We start from the raw sequence: 17,168 nt of genomic DNA, 5'->3' as shown, positions 1-17,168 counted from the left end.
ACTAAAAAAAAGAGCTTTTGTGACAAAGTGAGATGTCACTTAAGATACACATCGACTTAAATCAAAGTCAGATCAAAGCCCTGTGTGAAAAGAAGTTTCATCAGACATGTCTGCCTGTTTCCACTCTGAGTAACATGGTGTTTATTCCCTCTCTTTGTGCTTTGTGTGCGCTGTCCTTTAGACACACACAGCAACATTATACACAGAGGATCAAACTTCTCTCTGGCTGTAGACCAACCGTCCACTCTGTCAGCTGTGGTTGAGTCTTTGTTTGTTGCACTGTTCAACTGGTCTTTGATGCATTTAATATTCTGGCTGAAGCAGAAAAAAAGTACAGTAGTGAACTAGAACCAAGAGGACAATCTGTCTGCAACATGTTGTCCAACTGGGCCCCAGAGCAAAGAGACCAGGAAGTGCCGCTCCCCAGGTCTGACAGGGATAGATGGGGTAGATGGACAGGAAGAGTAAATGAAAACTTGGTGGAAACGAGGGCAGAATGAGTCTCTAACCCACTTTCTCTCAGTTCAACCAAACAGAAATGAAAGCAAAACCTCATGAATGTATCTGCCTGTTCTTTCATCTGCCCTTTTTGTTGAAGAACAATATGCTGTCCACCTCTAAGAGGGCACAGACAAGAAATGGTTTTATACAAAACCAAAAGTTTCAACTTGTGAAGCCCTGGGACCAAACAAAGCAGAAATTCTCTGCTTGACTGTTTTTTTTTAAATAAACATTTTTCCAAAGGACTTGAATCCCAAGCAGCAGCCACAAAGTGAGTCAAAACACCACTCAGAGGTTTAGATCCAGCGTTCTCCAGCTTTTGCAGGTGCTTGGCGTGGTTCAATCAATGGCCGTTTACTCAATAGCAAAAATGTTTACTTAGCCACTATGTTTATGAAGGGCTCCTTATGCATATAAACACTCAGAAAGCATGGAAACATCCACAGCAATTTCTGAGGCAAAATTGTTTTGGTAGTTTCAGATACCATAGTACAAATAACCATAAAAACATTGCTACACAAAACATGGATGCAAGTTAAATATAGTCCCTTTGAACCAAAAGGAGAAAAAGTGCAAAGAACGCTTTTTTTAACCTATATCTCAGGGGGGAAAGAGGCCAGTTAAGCTCTTATAATTAAACCAGATTTCTGTTCAATTCAGTGTATCAGTGGGTTTTTGCCCCAGAATCCTTTTCTGCCCCTTGTTTACTTTTTGCTGTTTTAGTTCTGCCACTTTTTTTCTGGTACTCGTCATGTGTTTTCTCTTTTAAGTCTGTAAGTCTTGCTCTAAAGTATAACCACAACAGAAAATCACTGACAAATTAAATAAAATCCTGTTTTGTTTTCTTTCCTCGCAGCTTCACAGAGACTGCCAGGTCCACATGAGGTGGTGTTTTACAGCGAGACAGACGATACCCCAGGGGTGATGTTGTGGAGATACCCAGAACCTCGTGTCCTTACCTTTGTCAGGATAACACCTGTTCCTTTCAACACCACAGAAGACCCTGAGATCAGCACTGCAGACCTGGGAGATGTCCTGCAGGTAGAAATTGACGCCCGGGGTTTGAAACCAGATCTGACGAGTAACGTTGTCAATCAAAAAGGTAGCCTTTTGCGTAATACTTAGAATAACCAAAATTTTCAAAATAGGCATTCAATGAGCCCACAAACCCACCAGAAAAGGTTTTTCACAGAGGTCTGTGCAAGGGACATTTTCCTAGAGACTTTTACAGGACCAGAAATTATATATTTTTTCAACTACAGGCTTTACCCTCTGGTGGCCATTAGAGAGAATGCGGTATAAGGCACTTAGCATTTGCATTCTCTTTTCATAGCCGTCCATCTTATGTTATGTTATGTTATGTCCCTTCCATAGTATATAGAGAGTATATGTCGTATGTGTCTGCCTTTACTCCAAAACTCCAAAAAAGCAAAGAACAGTAATGCATTAACCAATCTATGGTCCAGCTCATTTTGCAGATGCTATAGTCAGCTACTAAGATGCAAGATTAGAAGAGAATCCACATACCTCTGCCAGTAGTCTTTGCTTAACATCACCTGCGCTAAAAGGGAAATAAAGCGTCGTAGAGCTGGACCGGGGGGGGCCGTTGTAATTCCCTTGACATGAGTCATGAGAACTCCTATACACTGCATGTTATTGAATGACAGAGACCCCTGCTGTCTTTCCAAACATGTAATACATGGTCAGACAGCTGTGGAAGTCATCGTGCATGCTCTGGTGTGAATAGCCAGGTGTCTCAAAGCACAGATGAGGTTATATTTTGGCAGGGTGCAGCAGCTACCGAGCCTTCGGGGCCTCAGTGGGGGACAGGACATCCCACTTTTCCTCCTATCACTCATTTCCCCATCCTCTCTTTCCCCATCTTCTCTTTCCAACTTTTCATTCTTAAAGGAAAGATTCATCCCAAATTGTGTTCTTTTGCATCCTCCTCCATATTCTCTTTTTTTTCTTGAAACAGAAATTTTTCAGTGACTTTGCCTGATAGTGTCATTGCAACAGTCGCTTGGATTTATATTTTTTGACCATTCCTTTAGGAATTGAATCTGTGGGAACAGAACATGCAAAACATGTTTTGTCACCCTCTCTTCTTAGCCCAGTCAAAGCCATCTGTGTTTGGTCTGATTTTATTTGAATGGCCTTGTTATTGTGGTTTTAAATTCAATTGTGTGACTGAGAAGCAGCTGTATAGCGACTGATAAATGATCTACCACTAGATTCTCAAAATATGATGCAAGGATGGGTCAAGTACATAAATACAGACAGCTGATCAAAGATTACATTATTGTAACAACAGTTTAGCATTACTTCATGATGGCTATAACATTGTAAGTGTAAAAAGTTTTACTATGACAAAATAATTCCCAACTGGCTTTTAGCTTTTTTTATTCAGTTTGAAGCTTTGGGGTTGGATTGCCCTCGTCTTTTCCTTCTCCTATTTTTCTCCAGCTGCAGCATAGGTTTCTCATCTCCCCATCTCCTCTCTTTATCTTTCACATTCTTTCCTGAACTCCCATAGACATTTCACCTACAGTACAGATTTTGTCTTCTGTCTGTTTATGTGTACCGGCCCAGGAGAGAAAAGATTTTGGAAGGTGCTGCACATGTCTGACTTTCAGCGAGGCCCCACAGCTGTAAAGTCTGTAATGAGCAAAACTCCTGAGCAAACCCTCGAGCTGATTGGCCACATATTGAGTTACAATAGAGAATAAGAGGGAGCTGATGTGTGTAGAGGAGAGAGAGTTGGAGGAAGATGTGATGATAGAGTTGGGATTGGGGGGAGGGGTTATTGTGGGTGGAGGAATAGGAAAGAATATTGAGGGAAAGAGAGTGAAAGGGGGTTAAAGAAATATATATATGACCATAGAGAGGGGTGGTGTCTTTTGCAGTTCTGATAATGCCTACAGAAGCCTCAGTGTGAGAGGATCTGTGTGACAATGCTACACTTTCTCTACTCCAAGGAAGAGGATGTTGATTATTTAGCAGCTGGTGGAAATGCGAGGCAGGCAAAAATGAACTGTACCTCCTTCCTGATGTATACTCTGCAATATAATACGTGTTATTATTACACATATGTGTCCTGTGCACAGAAAATGCATTTTCAGATCACATTTACACAAATAACACTGATTCACAATGTGTTGTGAGCCACTAGGAAAGTAGTATATCAGATGTCAGTAAGGAGTATGCATTTACGTCTGCATTACTACATATGTCTGTGCCAGTACATAAAAGATAATGCCTGTGACTACAGACATGTATATTAGAGTTGTGTGTATTACACAGCAGGAGTTATGGAACCAGTGGTTGATGAACATATGGTTTCCACATCTTCCACTCTGCTCCTCTTCCCCTGTCATATGGCATGGTCCTATCTCTTCTGACAAGTCTGTTAAAAGGAATCAGGTGTTGAGACTACTGCAGGGATAGTGGTGAAAAGAGGAGGCCCCAAGCACACAACTGTTGTTAAATCTCCTTCATGTGGGGATTTGATGCAGCATCTGTAGAGAAAAGCAATTGAAGCCATTGCATTTGACAAGTTAGAGAAATCTATAAAGCACATTGTGCAAAATTAGTTGTCTTGGTTTCTATTAGAAAGGAGTAGAACTTGTAAAACTGTTGAGCCAGCTGTAAAGGATCAAAAAGTAAGCAATGAGTCTCTCTGCTGTTTTTGTGTTATCCATGTAAACGATGCTGCAGCATGTTCATAGAGCAATGGGTCTGGCTGCTGGTAATAGTATAAATGTAGGACATAACACGCAATGTGTTTGTTTGTTTGTTTGTTCAAACTGATTTCAATTCGGTGTTAAACGCTATTCCAGTACGTTTTTGAACACTGCTAAATATGTTGTTACTAAACTAGATGTGAAAGTAATTCTAAGATATTGGATATCTGTTTACAGATAAATTACATTTACGGTTGTTATTTTAACTGAAGTTCTTGGTCATCAGCCAAAGTTATTGCAGTCCAAGGTTTGATTAATTTTAGCCCCAGTGACATAATGGTAACGCGTTCCCTTTTAGGAAACATCAGCAGTCTCGTTTAATTCTCTTTTTTAATTCCTCCCAGGACCAGAAAGAAAGTCCAGCTGAAGGGAACGGAAATGCAGCCATAAAAATCCAAAACACAGTAATGGCTTAGTTTGTATTCCAAAGGAATTTCATTTACTTTACATCAAGACTGAAGAGCGAGAGAGAGAGGGAGAAGGAGAGAAAGAAGGCAGTCATAATTTCTCAGGCCTCTAAAATTACCATGTGGCCACGCAGAGATGGAGGCTGATAGATTTTGAGAAATGGAAAGTGAGAGGCATAGGGAAAGAAAAGAAATAAGTAGTTAAGGGCGAGTGATAGTCAGCATTAAGCTGTGTGTTTATTCCTCTCTGTCATTTATGAAGTAGTTTTTTGTAATTCTTTTTTTTTTTTTAAACATATTAGCAGGTGGATGAAGGACTGTATGTAAACAAATAAAAATAGGTTTTCCGATCGGTTTTCCTCACTAACCCCCACCCCACCCCCAATCATTTTCTGCCTCCTCCTCTCTCTCCATTCTCCTTTTGTCACACTCCCCCCTTGCTCCTTTCCTTTGGTCCTTCCCCATTTTCCCCTACTCTTCTGAATAAATGAAGGGGGGGGGGGCTCCTGCTCTGAGCCTTGCTGCTCGCTTGTCCCCAGAGCAGATCATATTAACATTTTATAAAATCAAGATTTCCTGCATTTAAATAGTTGTGGTTTCCCAACTGGTTCCAGTATCTCGGAGGGGGAATTCAAACCTCCTTCCATTACTCAAAGTCAAATTGCTGCCCGAGCTGTTTTTACGTACGGTTGAAGGGGAGCAATGTCAGAATTTGGTGGTTGGTTGGGGGGGTCTCTTGACGCTGAAAAGCAACTGATCCCTAATGGAGCATCCACAGGTTCCCACCTGTAGAGTGCCGAAGTGATGAACCGATGATAAGAGAGAAAGGTGACTCATTGTCACCTTCTTGTTACGTGTGGTCAGTTCTCTGAATCATAAGCAGGTGTTCCTCTTGCTCTCTTTTCTGTCCATCCTGTTCGTGTTCCCCTCCTCCTGCTTCTGTGGGGCCTGGGAACCATGGAGCAAACACAGGAGCTATGATTCAGCCTGACCCCAGCTCAGGGGAGCTGGAGGAGATGGAGCATGTTAAAGCAGAGGATAAAAGTTCGAGTTCAGACACGGCATCCAGTAAAGTAAATGTAACAGAGTCTTGTCTCATTCAATTGCCTTTTGTCCATGCCGACTTTTCACAATATGCAATTGTGTTACTGTGATCATCCACTCTCTGTTGAAGGAAGTTGCCCAAATCACTCTGACTTAATTCAAACATCACACCATCTGCTCCCCTGCTGTTTGCGTGCATGGTGTTGTGGGGATAGCCTTTCATGTCCCAGCAGGCGTCCGTTGTGCCATCGTGGCCCCTCTGGCCTGCGAGCGGTATCATAAAAATGCTGCAGCCTGAGATGAGCCACCAACCTTCAGCCATAACTTGTTTTTGTCATTGTTAATGTTATATGAAACACAGTTCCACCATCAGCTTCACATCTGTGACACGCCCTTTTCGCCGATGCACTCGTTCTCTCTGATGAATAGAAATGTTGGAAGGTAAAACAGGGTAGTCAGCTGGGTATTTTACTTCAGAGCGACACATTGACCCAGAAATAGTGAGGTGGAATTTTAGCCAAGGTAACTATTATTGTAGCAGGACAGTGCTCAAGCGGACCTGCATTAGTCACAGCTAATGCACTATAAAAATAAAAGACTGTCCATGTGGTTAATTTGATCTGGAGTTTTTGCACCTCATCCACTAAAATCTCCAGTCCCCCTATAACAGTTTGGCAGAACAGAGTAAAAACACACAAAAAAGAGAGAGCATGAAGATCTCTGCATGGGCTTATTCCTGATTTTCCACACTGATTAATGTTAACATATATTAGCCCACCTGAGACAGCATAGCAGGAGTCATTTTCAGAACAATTTTTATTACATCTCTTGAATAAACATTTGTTCAAGCTGATGTCAATTCAATTTGTCTGCTGGCTGATAAGAGGTAGCAAGCAGTGGAATTTTTAGACATATAGGCATCAGTGAAATAACAGAAGACCTAATAGCTCTGTTGATATTGTTAATAAAAGTAATGGCAGACATGGCTGTGGATGTCAGCAGCCACGGCCCCAGAGCGAGCTGAGGGAGTCTTCAGTTGCACAGACATACTTGAGAATTTGTAGCAATCACACCTGGGTTGGTGATGGAAATTGACTTAATTTCTGTATGTTGTGGATTTGCTTTAGTTTGCCTGCCTTTAGTTAACCTTTAGAGAAATTGTGATTGTACAGTCAGACTGAGAGAAGTAAAATCATGTCGAACAGTCTTGAGTTCTCAGAAACAAAGGTGGATTACATGGATGGAAATACGATCCATACATGCACAATGCTGCCAGCACTTCTGAATATAACATTTGTAAAACGTTTTTAAAAAGTGCTTAACATATAGTGTTGTGCAAAAGTCTTGAGTCACATTTCTTTCTTTCTTTTTAGCTAAGAAAATCTGAAATGGGTGCAGTGACTTATTGAAACATCTGCAAACATACATGGAAATGCAGCACTTTTTTTTGTATAAGGCAAAAGCAGAGTTTATACAGGTCTAACAAGCTTGAAAGTCAATATTTGGTATGAGCATGTTTATTGTTTCACACAGCCTGAACTCTCTGAGGCAGTTTTCTTGTCATTTCTTTAAGCAGTCTTCAGGAATAGTTCTCCAGGCTTCACAAAGGATATTCAGAGGTCTTCTTTGGATGTTGGCGGCCTTTTGTTCCATTCTCTATCAACATGATCCCACACTGCTTCAATAATATTGGGCTCCAGGCTCTAGGGAGGCCAGCCCATGACTAATAGGGTTTCACTGTGTGTTGTTCTGTCCAGGTATGCTTTTACTCCACTGGCAGTGTGAAACCGATGCCAATCAGAGTACGTTCCAGTAACATCAAAATCAGATGATACTTTTTCATTAATTTTAACACAACCTTCAACATCCTCCACCTGTGTTTTACAGATGGCTGTAGACACTCAGTCTCGCCTGACCTCCCCCTTACATACTGACAATGATTTGACTCAGAAATTTCAAATTTGGATTCATCACTCCATCAGACCTGTTGCCACTGATTTTCAGTCCAGTTCTCTTGTGCATTTTCTCACTGGATTTGCACCCTTCCACTGAGACCATTACTGATGAGATTTTGGCAAACAGTAGATGGATCAACTGAAAGTCCAGACGAATCTCTCAGGTCCTGTTTAGAATAGAATAGAATAGAATAGAATAGAATAGAATAGAATTCAACTTTATTGTCATTGCACATGTCACAGGTACAGGGCAACGAAATGCAGTTTGCATCCATCCAGAAAGTGCTTTAGTCGTGATATAGATATATTACAATATAAATTAGCAATAATAGAGATGTGTAAGTATATTACAGAAATGGGTCTATTATGGTATGTTATAATGTACACAGTGTGAAATATGTTATGAATATTCTATAAGTATGTACAGGCTGTAGTGAGTACAAGCTATGTACAGGCTATGAACAGGATATAAATATAAAATAAAACTATACAGAAATCTGAGATATACAGTTATACAGAATGTGAACTATGTAAGTTATAAACAGTTGTGGGATTAAAAATTATCGTATGTACAGAATGATTATCTACACAGAACTATACAGTAGTGGTAAAGTGCTAGTGGTTGTGGGTGTGTGTATGTTCAGTCAATGAGTTTAACGTGGGTCAGATGTCAGGAGGCAGAGTTCAGGAGTCTGACAGCTGTGGGGAAGAAGCTGTTCCGGTACCTGGTGGTCTTAGTCCGGAGGCTCCTGTAGCGCCTCCCAGAGGGCAGGAGGGTGAAGAGTCTATGTGATGGGTGACTGGGGTCTCTGATGATTTTCCCAGCCCTTTTCAGACACCGCTTCCTGTAGATGTCCTTTATGGCAGGAAGTGGTGCTCCGCGATGCGCTGGGCAGTTTTCACGACCCTCTGCAACGCCTTCCGGTCCGAGGCAGAGCAGTTCCCGCACCAGACTGTTATACAGTTGGTCAGGATGCTCTCGATGGTGCAGCGATAGAAGTTCACCAGGATGTCTGAGGACAGGTGGTTCTTCCTCAGAGTCCTCAAGAAGAAGAGGCGCTGGTGAGCCTTCTTGACCAGCTTGGAGCAGTTGGTCGTCCAGGTGAGATCTTCGGAGATGTGGACTCCCAGGAACTTGAAGCTGCTCACACGCCCACAGCCGCCCCTTAATGTGGATGGGTGGATGTGGGTCAGCATTCCTCCTGTAGTCCACGATGAGCTCCTTAGTCTTCTCGGTGTTAAGCAGCAGGTTGTTTGTGTCGCACCACTCAGCCAGACGATCCACCTCCTCCCTGTAGGCGGCCTCGTCGTTGTCACTGATGAGGCCAATCACCGTGGTGTCATCTGCAAACTTAATGATGGTGTTGGAACCATCAGCAGGTCTGCAGTCGTGGGTGAAGAGGGAGTAGAGGAAAGGCTCATCACACAGCCCTGTGGTACACCGGTGTTCATTGTGATTGTTGATGAGCAGCGGTTATCCAGTCGGACGTGTTGGGGCGGTTGGTCAGGAAGTCCAGTAACCATTTGCAGATGAGGGAACTGATGCCCAGGTCTGTCAGTTTCCTGATGAGTTGTGAGGGTGGATTGTGTTGAATGCTGAACTGAAGTCTATAAACAGCATTCTGGCGAGGTGTTGTTGTTGTCCAGGTGTGAGAGGACAGAGTGCAGTGCGATGGAGACTGCATCCTCTGTGCTCCTGTTCTGGCGGTATGCAAATTGGTGGGGGTCCAGGGTGGGGGAGACAGGATTTGAAGTGTGCTAAGACCAGCTGCTCTAAGCACTTAGTGATGATGGGGGGTGAGGGCTACTGGGCGGTAGTCATTGAGGCTAGATGGGTTGGAGTTTTTGGGTATCGGGACGATGGAGGTGGATTTGAAGCAGGCCGGTACCACAGCGTGCTGGCCAAGGACAGGTTGAATATGTCTGTGAGCACTCCTGCAAGCTCCCAGAACACGCTCTGAGAACACGCCTGGGGGGATACCATCAGGACCTGCAGCCTTGTGGACATTGATCCTGCTCAGCACCGCCTCCCCTACATCGGTGGGGAGAGAGTCAGAGGTTGGTGGTCTGGCGCCATGTCTGTTATGGTTGTGGTTGTGGGGTTCCCTCGCTCAAAACGAGCATAAAAGTTGTTGAGCTCGTTGAGGAAGGAGGCATCAGAGGATGTGGGGAGGGTTTGGTGGTCCTGTAGTCTGTAATGGTCTGGAGTCCTTGCCACATGCGTCGGGGTTGGAGTTGGAGAAGTGTTCTTCTACCTTCTTTTTGTAATGGTGTTGGCTTTTTGATGCCCTTCTTTAGATTAGCCCTGGCTGTACTGTAGGCGTGTGCATCTCCTGACCTAAAGGCGGTGTTGCGGGCCTTCAGGAGGAGACGAACATCCCGGTTCATCCAAGGCTTCTGGTTGGGGTACATGGTGATCCGTTTCTGGGTGGTGACACTGTCTGTGGTTTTGGAGATGTAATCCAGTACAGATGAGGCACTGGTCCAGGTCTGTGTGGGTGAACATATTCCAGTCTGTGTTTTAAATCTGTCCTGAGCACTGCGTCTGTCCCTCTGGCCACACTTTAATTGTCCTCACAGCAGGTTTCACACGTTGGATGAGTGGTGAATACCTAGGTGTGAGGAACAGGGAGAGATGGTCCGATTGTCCAATGTGGGGAGGGTGTTGCTTTGTAGGCTCCAGCCAAGTTGGAATAAACATGGTCTCAAAGTCTTGTCTCCTCTGGTGTGGCAGGAGACATGTTGGTGGAATCTGGGGAGGACTGTCTTTAGTTGGTGTGGTTGAAGTCGCCAGCAACAATCAAAGCAGCCTCGGGTGTTTATTCTGGTGTTTGTTAATGGCTGCAGAAAGTTCTTTCATGGCCAACCTAGCATTAGCGTCGGGGGATATATACTGCAGTGAGTATGATCAAGTGAGTTCTCTGGGAGATAATAAGGTCTGCATTTGACCATTAAAACTCCGCATTAGGTGAGCAGTGACTCTCAGTAGTAGTGGAGTTCATGCACCAAGCATTGTTAATATAAATGCACAAACCTCCACCTCTGGTCTTGCCGGAGTCATCTGCTAGCCTGTCGGCTCGGTGTGTGTGGCGTCCTGCTAACTTGATAGCATTTCAGATCTTTGCTAGATTTTTTTCCCTGTTTCTTAACAACATGACGTTTAGATACAGTTCATTTGCTGTAGATAGTTTTTTAGGCCTGGCACTTCTTTTTTTCTTATCCTCTACTTCTCTAGTTTCCTCAAATGTTTTAAGGACATACTGCACGCCATGTCAAGAATATATACAAAGTTTCCAACACTCATCTTATTGATGGTGTTATTTTATTTCTGTCATACTTTCTTATCTTTAGAATTTTTCATAGATTGAACAAAAGAAATGCAAACAAATTATGTATTTTTGCAATAAAATAAAAAAAAGTGCCTAAATACAATTTCAAATTGTCTCGATAAGTTTTCTGTTACTGGTTCATCATTTGAGTTAGTTGCCTTTTTCTTTTAATCGTTAAGTGATTCATGGGTCAATCTTAAATGTCTCAACCCCAAAAAAAGGTCAGGTACTGTATAAGGACTGGACTAAAAATGATTAAAAAAGCAGACAATGTACAATGCGGGTCTCTCAGAAAGACTAGAGAACCATTTCTCAAGATCATCTTAAATAACTACAAGAAAGTGTGGTTTCTTGGAAGCAAAATATAAAGAAATGAGGGGTGACTCAAGACTTTTGCACAGTACCGTAGCTTCTCACGGATTTAAAGCAAACCCAAAATGGAACATTAAGTTGGAATTTAGGATAGCAGATAGTTTTTTGGCTTATGTTTTGCCCACGGTCTTGGTGCCAGGCCTACTCTGTCGAGTCCTTGTGGAAAACACAATCTCGACCCATCCAGCCAAGGGAATGTCAGCTATTCAGGGTTACATGTTGTTTATCAGATAAGATACACACACAATCAGGCAGCGGAAACTGACACTGCCCAGACTGTATGATACGCTCACATACATACGCACACCTGTGTATACACATATGTATACATGCATATTCTCTTTCATATGTACAATTATACATCGTTTTCTTCTTGAACACATATACACAATCCATTTGAATTATATATAGGTGCCTTCTCCTCCTGAAAGCAAGTGCCAGATGTTCAACTTACACATTAAGAAAACTCCTTTTTTCCTCTTTCCGTCGTTCTGACATTTTTGGATTTAGTTATCGATTTCATCTCAACGTTCCTCCAAAGTTGCACCACAAGTGAAGGGGAACATGACGTACATTCAACCATGCAAATGTATTCTACTGTACCATATATATACACCTCATATATCCCTTTCTGCATGCCGTCATGTGTATAAAATATCACAGGTGAAAAAAAGCACGCCTGGTGTTTTAGCAATGCATTTCAGGGAATTCTCAGTGGAGATTCAGCGAGTTTCTGCTCCAGTGGCTCAGCGTTGGGGGTTGCGGGTGCACAACTCTGTCAGGTGCAATTATGAGAAGTTGATTCCAGGAAAACCTGTGTGACATTGATTATATGATGTAAGCTACAATTACCTCATCCATTCCTCTGTAGCAGTACAGCCCTGCATGAATATATGGATGCATGCACACATTTTGTGAGCACAAGGCTTCTGACACATACAAACTTGCTGACAGTTCCAGGAGTTTGGTAATTGTCTCAGGAGTTTCATGCCTCCGGTAAACAAGTGGACTGTCATATGTGACTTATGTGCACCGGCAGTACTAATGCACCCAAAGCATACACACGCATTCCTCAGTTGTGTTCACGTTCAGTGTGCTGCCACTACTGATCCATCAGTAGCCAATTTCTGCAGGTGCTTAAGGGAACCTGAGAACTTGGTCTAGCTGAGGGTACCAGACACCTTTATGTTAATTTTGGTACAGTGTGAGAGGAATGAATGGAGCCCTACCAGTCATCACATCAATGATACTCAATGTGAGAACACTCAAAAACTGATTGTTATTCAGTGTGAGAAACAGCTCCAGGACTCCAATGCTAATGGCCGTCTTGCAGCATGCTGTTGCTGGGTGTTTAGATATGCTGTGGTCATGAAATGTTGTTATGGAGATGAGTTGTCAGCTTGCTGTGTTGGTGGTCTGTGGTCAAAGCGCTGTCATTTTTTCCAACTAGACGAGAGATTAAAGATTGGTTGTGTCTGAAGTGAGTAAAATTCAAGGTTGAAATGCACATGCCATAAAAAAAATCACTTGCTCATTTCGTCTCTGAGATGGGGATTCCCCATGTCTTTTAAGGGTCAGTAAAGAATCAATGGTTAATGATTAGCAGACTACTGTTGTAGCTTAATGCGCAGCTAGGGGATCCACAGAGCAGAAGTATTACCTGCTTAACCCAGCACTGTACAATTCATTCACCCATAGTTCATTCCATACTCTATTATAGTACATAATTAAATCAAGGATGTTTTATCCTAAATTCCAACTGTTCTGTTACATATAGCAGACTAAACTTTCCCAACAGTACGAAAAACAGCTATTGTGTGTAGGGATTTAGGAACCAACCATGTAATGCTTAACAAATACCAAGAGATTTAAGAAACCCAGCTGAAACTGTTAACCCTCAATCATAATCTCTGGCTCTCTTCCACAGCATGTCTTTTGTCCCGTCTTCCTTCCCTCACCCCAACCGGTCCCGGCAGATGGCTGCCCCTCCCGAAACCTGGTTCTGCCAGAGGTTTCTTCCTGTTAAAAGGGAGTTTTTCCTTCCCACTGTCACCAAAGTGCTTGCTCATAGGGGGTCATATGGCTGTTTTTCTCTGTGTGTATTATTGTAGGGTCTACCTTACAATATAAAGCACCTTGAGGCGACTGTTGTTGTGATTTGGCCCTGTATAAATAAAACTGAATTGAATTGAATATCCTGGCTCCCTGAGTTGGCTCTCAAAACACTTGAACACCTAAACTCAAGTTTGAAGTGTCCTTCTCAAGAAGAGGCCAAATGGAGGATTAGTTAGTTAAATGCTTTTATTAAATGGATCCAAAGCCACTGTTTAAGAGAGGAATCTGTGACATTCATCTGCAATAGAAAAAATTATATATAACGAGGTATCACTTGATTGTGTACTGAAATTCAATAGCAACAATAAGCAATTAAGTTGCTCAGTATAACTGTAATGCTATAAGGAAACCCAGAGGGTTTTGAAAAAGCCTTGTTGGTTATGTAGGTCCTCATGATGTCATTGTGAAATGTGTTTCCTCAGAGTCTGTCAAAGCTCTCAACTACCTACGATAGTTCTAATTTGTAAGCAGTACATACAGGATGGCTGTATGGGGGCAACAGGAAGCAAAGAATGATTAAAGAGTCTTAAATGCTACGATTTATATATATATATCTATAAAAAACACCCAGCACGCCCCTGCGGGCGGTTTATCCTTCAAGCTCGGGTCCTCTACCAGAGGCCTGGGAGCTTGAGGGTCCTGTGCAGTATCTTAGCTGTTCCCAGGACTGCGCTCTTCTGGACAGAGATGTCCAATGTTGTTCCCGGGATCTGCTGGAGCCACTCGCCTAGCTTGGGAGTCACCGCACCTAGTGCTCCGATTACCACGGGGACCACCGTTACCTTCACCCTCCACATCCTCTCGAGCTCTTCTCTGAGCCCTTGGTATTTCTCCAGCTTCTCGTGTTCCTTCTTCCTGATATTGCTGTCATTCGAACCGCTACATCGATCACTACGGCCGTCTTCTCCTGTTTGTCTACCACCACTATGTCCGGTTGGTTAGCCACCACCATTTTGTCCGTCTGCATCTGGAAGTCCCACAGGATCTTAGCTCGGTCATTCTCCACCACCCTTGGGGCATCTCCCATTTTGACCTCGGGACTTCCAGGTTATACTCGGCACAGATGTTCCTGTACACTATTCCGGCCACTTGGTTATGGCGTTCCTTGTATGCCTTGCCTGCTAGCATCTTGCACCCTGCTGTTATGTGCTGGATTGTCTCTGGGGCATCTTTACACAGCCTGCACCTGGGGTCTTGCCTGGTGTGATAGACCCCAGCCTCTATGGATCTTGTACTCAGAGCTTGTTCTTGTGCTGCCATGATTAGTGCCTCTGTGCTGTCTTTCAGTCCAGCTTTGTCCAGCCACTGGTAGGATTTCTGGATATCAGCCACCTCCTCTATCTGCCGGTGGTACATACCGTGCAGGGGCCTGTCCTTCCATGATGGTTCCTCGTCTCCCTCCTCTTTCTTGGGTTTCTGCTGCCTGAGGTATTCACTGAGCACTCGGTCAGTTGGGGCCATCTTCCCAATGTATTCTTGGATGTTCGTTGTCTCATCCTGGACTGTGGTGCTGACACTCACCAGTCCTCGGCCCCCTTCCTTCCGCTTAGCGTACAGCCTCAGGGTGCTGGACTTAGGGTGAAACCCTCCGTGCATGGTAAGGAGCTTTCTTGTCTTGATGTCAGTGGCTTCTATCTCCTCCTTTGGCCAGCCTATTACCCCAGCAGGGTACCTGATCACAGGCAGGGCGTAGGTGTTGATCTTAGAAACCCAGCTGAAACCGTTAACCCTCAGTCATAATCTCTGGCTCTCTTCCACAGCATGTCTTTTGTCCCGTCTTCCTTCTCTCACCCCAACCGGTCCCGGCAGATGGCTGCAAGGCAAGACTATATAGACTATATAGGCACACCAGGCAAGACTATATATATATATATATGTGTGTATATGTGTGTGTATATATATATATATATATATACTTACATATAGAATAGAATAGAATGCCTTTATTGTCACTATACAGTTGTACAATGAGATACAGAGCATCTCCTACTCAGTGCAAACATGATGGGTTCTGCAGCGCTATATACATATGGATATATATATATATATATATATATATATATATATATATATATATATATATATATATATATATATATATATATATATATATATATATATATATGGATATCTATATGTGTGTATATATATATATATATATATACTTATATATATTTTTACTTTGCTTTCAGGTACCATGCAGTCTAGAGTACTGGGATGAGCTCCAGCAAACCTTTGTTCCATATCGGGAGTTCAGCCTATCAGAGAGCTGTGCCTGCCAGCTGCAGCTGCCCAGTCTCAGCCTCACCAACCAGCAGAAAGAGCTGGTGGCCTCAGACCTGTGGAGGATAGTACTCAATCATAATGGAGATGGAGGAGATGAACAGAGGTGAGGAACTTTTGCTTTAACTGTCCATATGAGAGCGTGTTTATGTCTACACACTGGTATGTGTGTGAACCTACAGACCGTGTGCCGTCCTGTTTGAGGAAAAACAGAAGGAGAGTGCACCCAGGCTGCTGAGCACAAAGAAGTAGAATGTATCCCTCGCCCCACATCTGGTGTGCAGGAGCAGGGAGCGGGCTTGGAAGGCGTTCAGATCGGCCTAATGAGATTTCCCAGCACACCAAGTGCCTGTCAGGGCCCATCCGGATTCCTTCCTGCTTACCTTGAGTGTATCTAATCGAGGGGAAGCTCACGGGAAGCGAGAGTAGTCAGGCCCCCTTTGGCTCATAAGTTCTTAGGCCTGGCCTGGCCTGGGCAGGGTTGAGCTAGGATGGGATGAGTTGGACAAGGCTTGCAAGATACTGTAGCACCCCAAAGAGCGTGCTTTTACTCCCTGCCACCGCTTCCTCTTTTCATTACTGTTACATCTTCCGACCTTCACCGATTTTTCTTTTCATTCTTTTTTCTTTCCTCCTCGTCTTTTTTAATCTCTTTTTTTCTTTTTCTCTCCCCTTATTTACTTCCATCTGGGATTTAGGGAACTTTTAGCGGAAGAGCGTTGCCGAGCCCACATTCTGTGTGGCTTAGAGAGCTAGAGAAAAACAGAGAGGAAGGAATAAGAAAACATGTAAGAAAAGCAACAGAAAAAATCTTCAGGACCAGATACTGTGTAAAGCAAAATATACATCTGTATTTCATTACAATCATATTCTGAACACTACATTTCCTTTATGTTTAAATTATTTGTCTTTTTTGATCAAAATTGATCCCCCTTTCCTTACTCCCTCGTTTCATCTGCCTTACTTTAGTTTCCACCAGAAAAATAACTTGGCTGCCCTGCCAACTGGAAGTAATGAAAATTGTCAACATATGATGCTTATCTTTTTAAGGAGCACTCTGCTTGCACCAGCATTTTTCAGGTCTTGAGCGTTTCCTGCTGGAGTTTTTATGGTGGATCATGGTAGCAGCAAATTACAGAGCAAATGGTCATTCACTTCAATTACCTTCCATTCAACATCATCAACCATGACATGCAATTAATGTCCACGGAGGGCTTCTCCTGGAAACTGCATGTGTAATAATGTACCTAACAGCGAGGAAGCTCTTTCCACATTTCGTCTTATTTCATTTCTTTTTTTCGAATTCTCAGTAACTGTATGCCTGGTCTCAGTGTGCTTCCTGAGAAGGATGTCACACAATTTGTAACTTGCTGGGCAAAACACAAAAGCATTATAAGAATCATATATAATCATATAATC

General features: G+C 43.1%; 1 protein-coding gene across 3 annotated transcripts in view; it reads left to right on the top strand.

Moving 5' to 3' along the window:
• LOC116315277 (vacuolar protein sorting-associated protein 13B) overlaps positions 1-17,168 on the top strand; it is a 298,439-nt gene that overhangs the window by 231,499 nt on the left and 49,772 nt on the right. For all 3 annotated transcript variants that reach the window (XM_039619055.1, XM_039619054.1, XM_031733531.2), the window contains 2 exons: positions 1,358-1,542; positions 15,659-15,855. In XM_039619055.1, coding sequence (XP_039474989.1) covers positions 1,358-1,542; positions 15,659-15,855 — 382 coding nt within the window. The remainder of the gene's footprint in view (positions 1-1,357; positions 1,543-15,658; positions 15,856-17,168) is intronic.

This window comes from Oreochromis aureus, linkage group 11, assembly GCF_013358895.1.
Source record: "Oreochromis aureus strain Israel breed Guangdong linkage group 11, ZZ_aureus, whole genome shotgun sequence".
Lineage (NCBI taxonomy): Eukaryota > Metazoa > Chordata > Actinopteri > Cichliformes > Cichlidae > Oreochromis > Oreochromis aureus.
The sequence above is the reverse complement of the archived record's forward strand: the minus strand, read 5'-3'. Positions and strand labels throughout refer to the sequence as shown.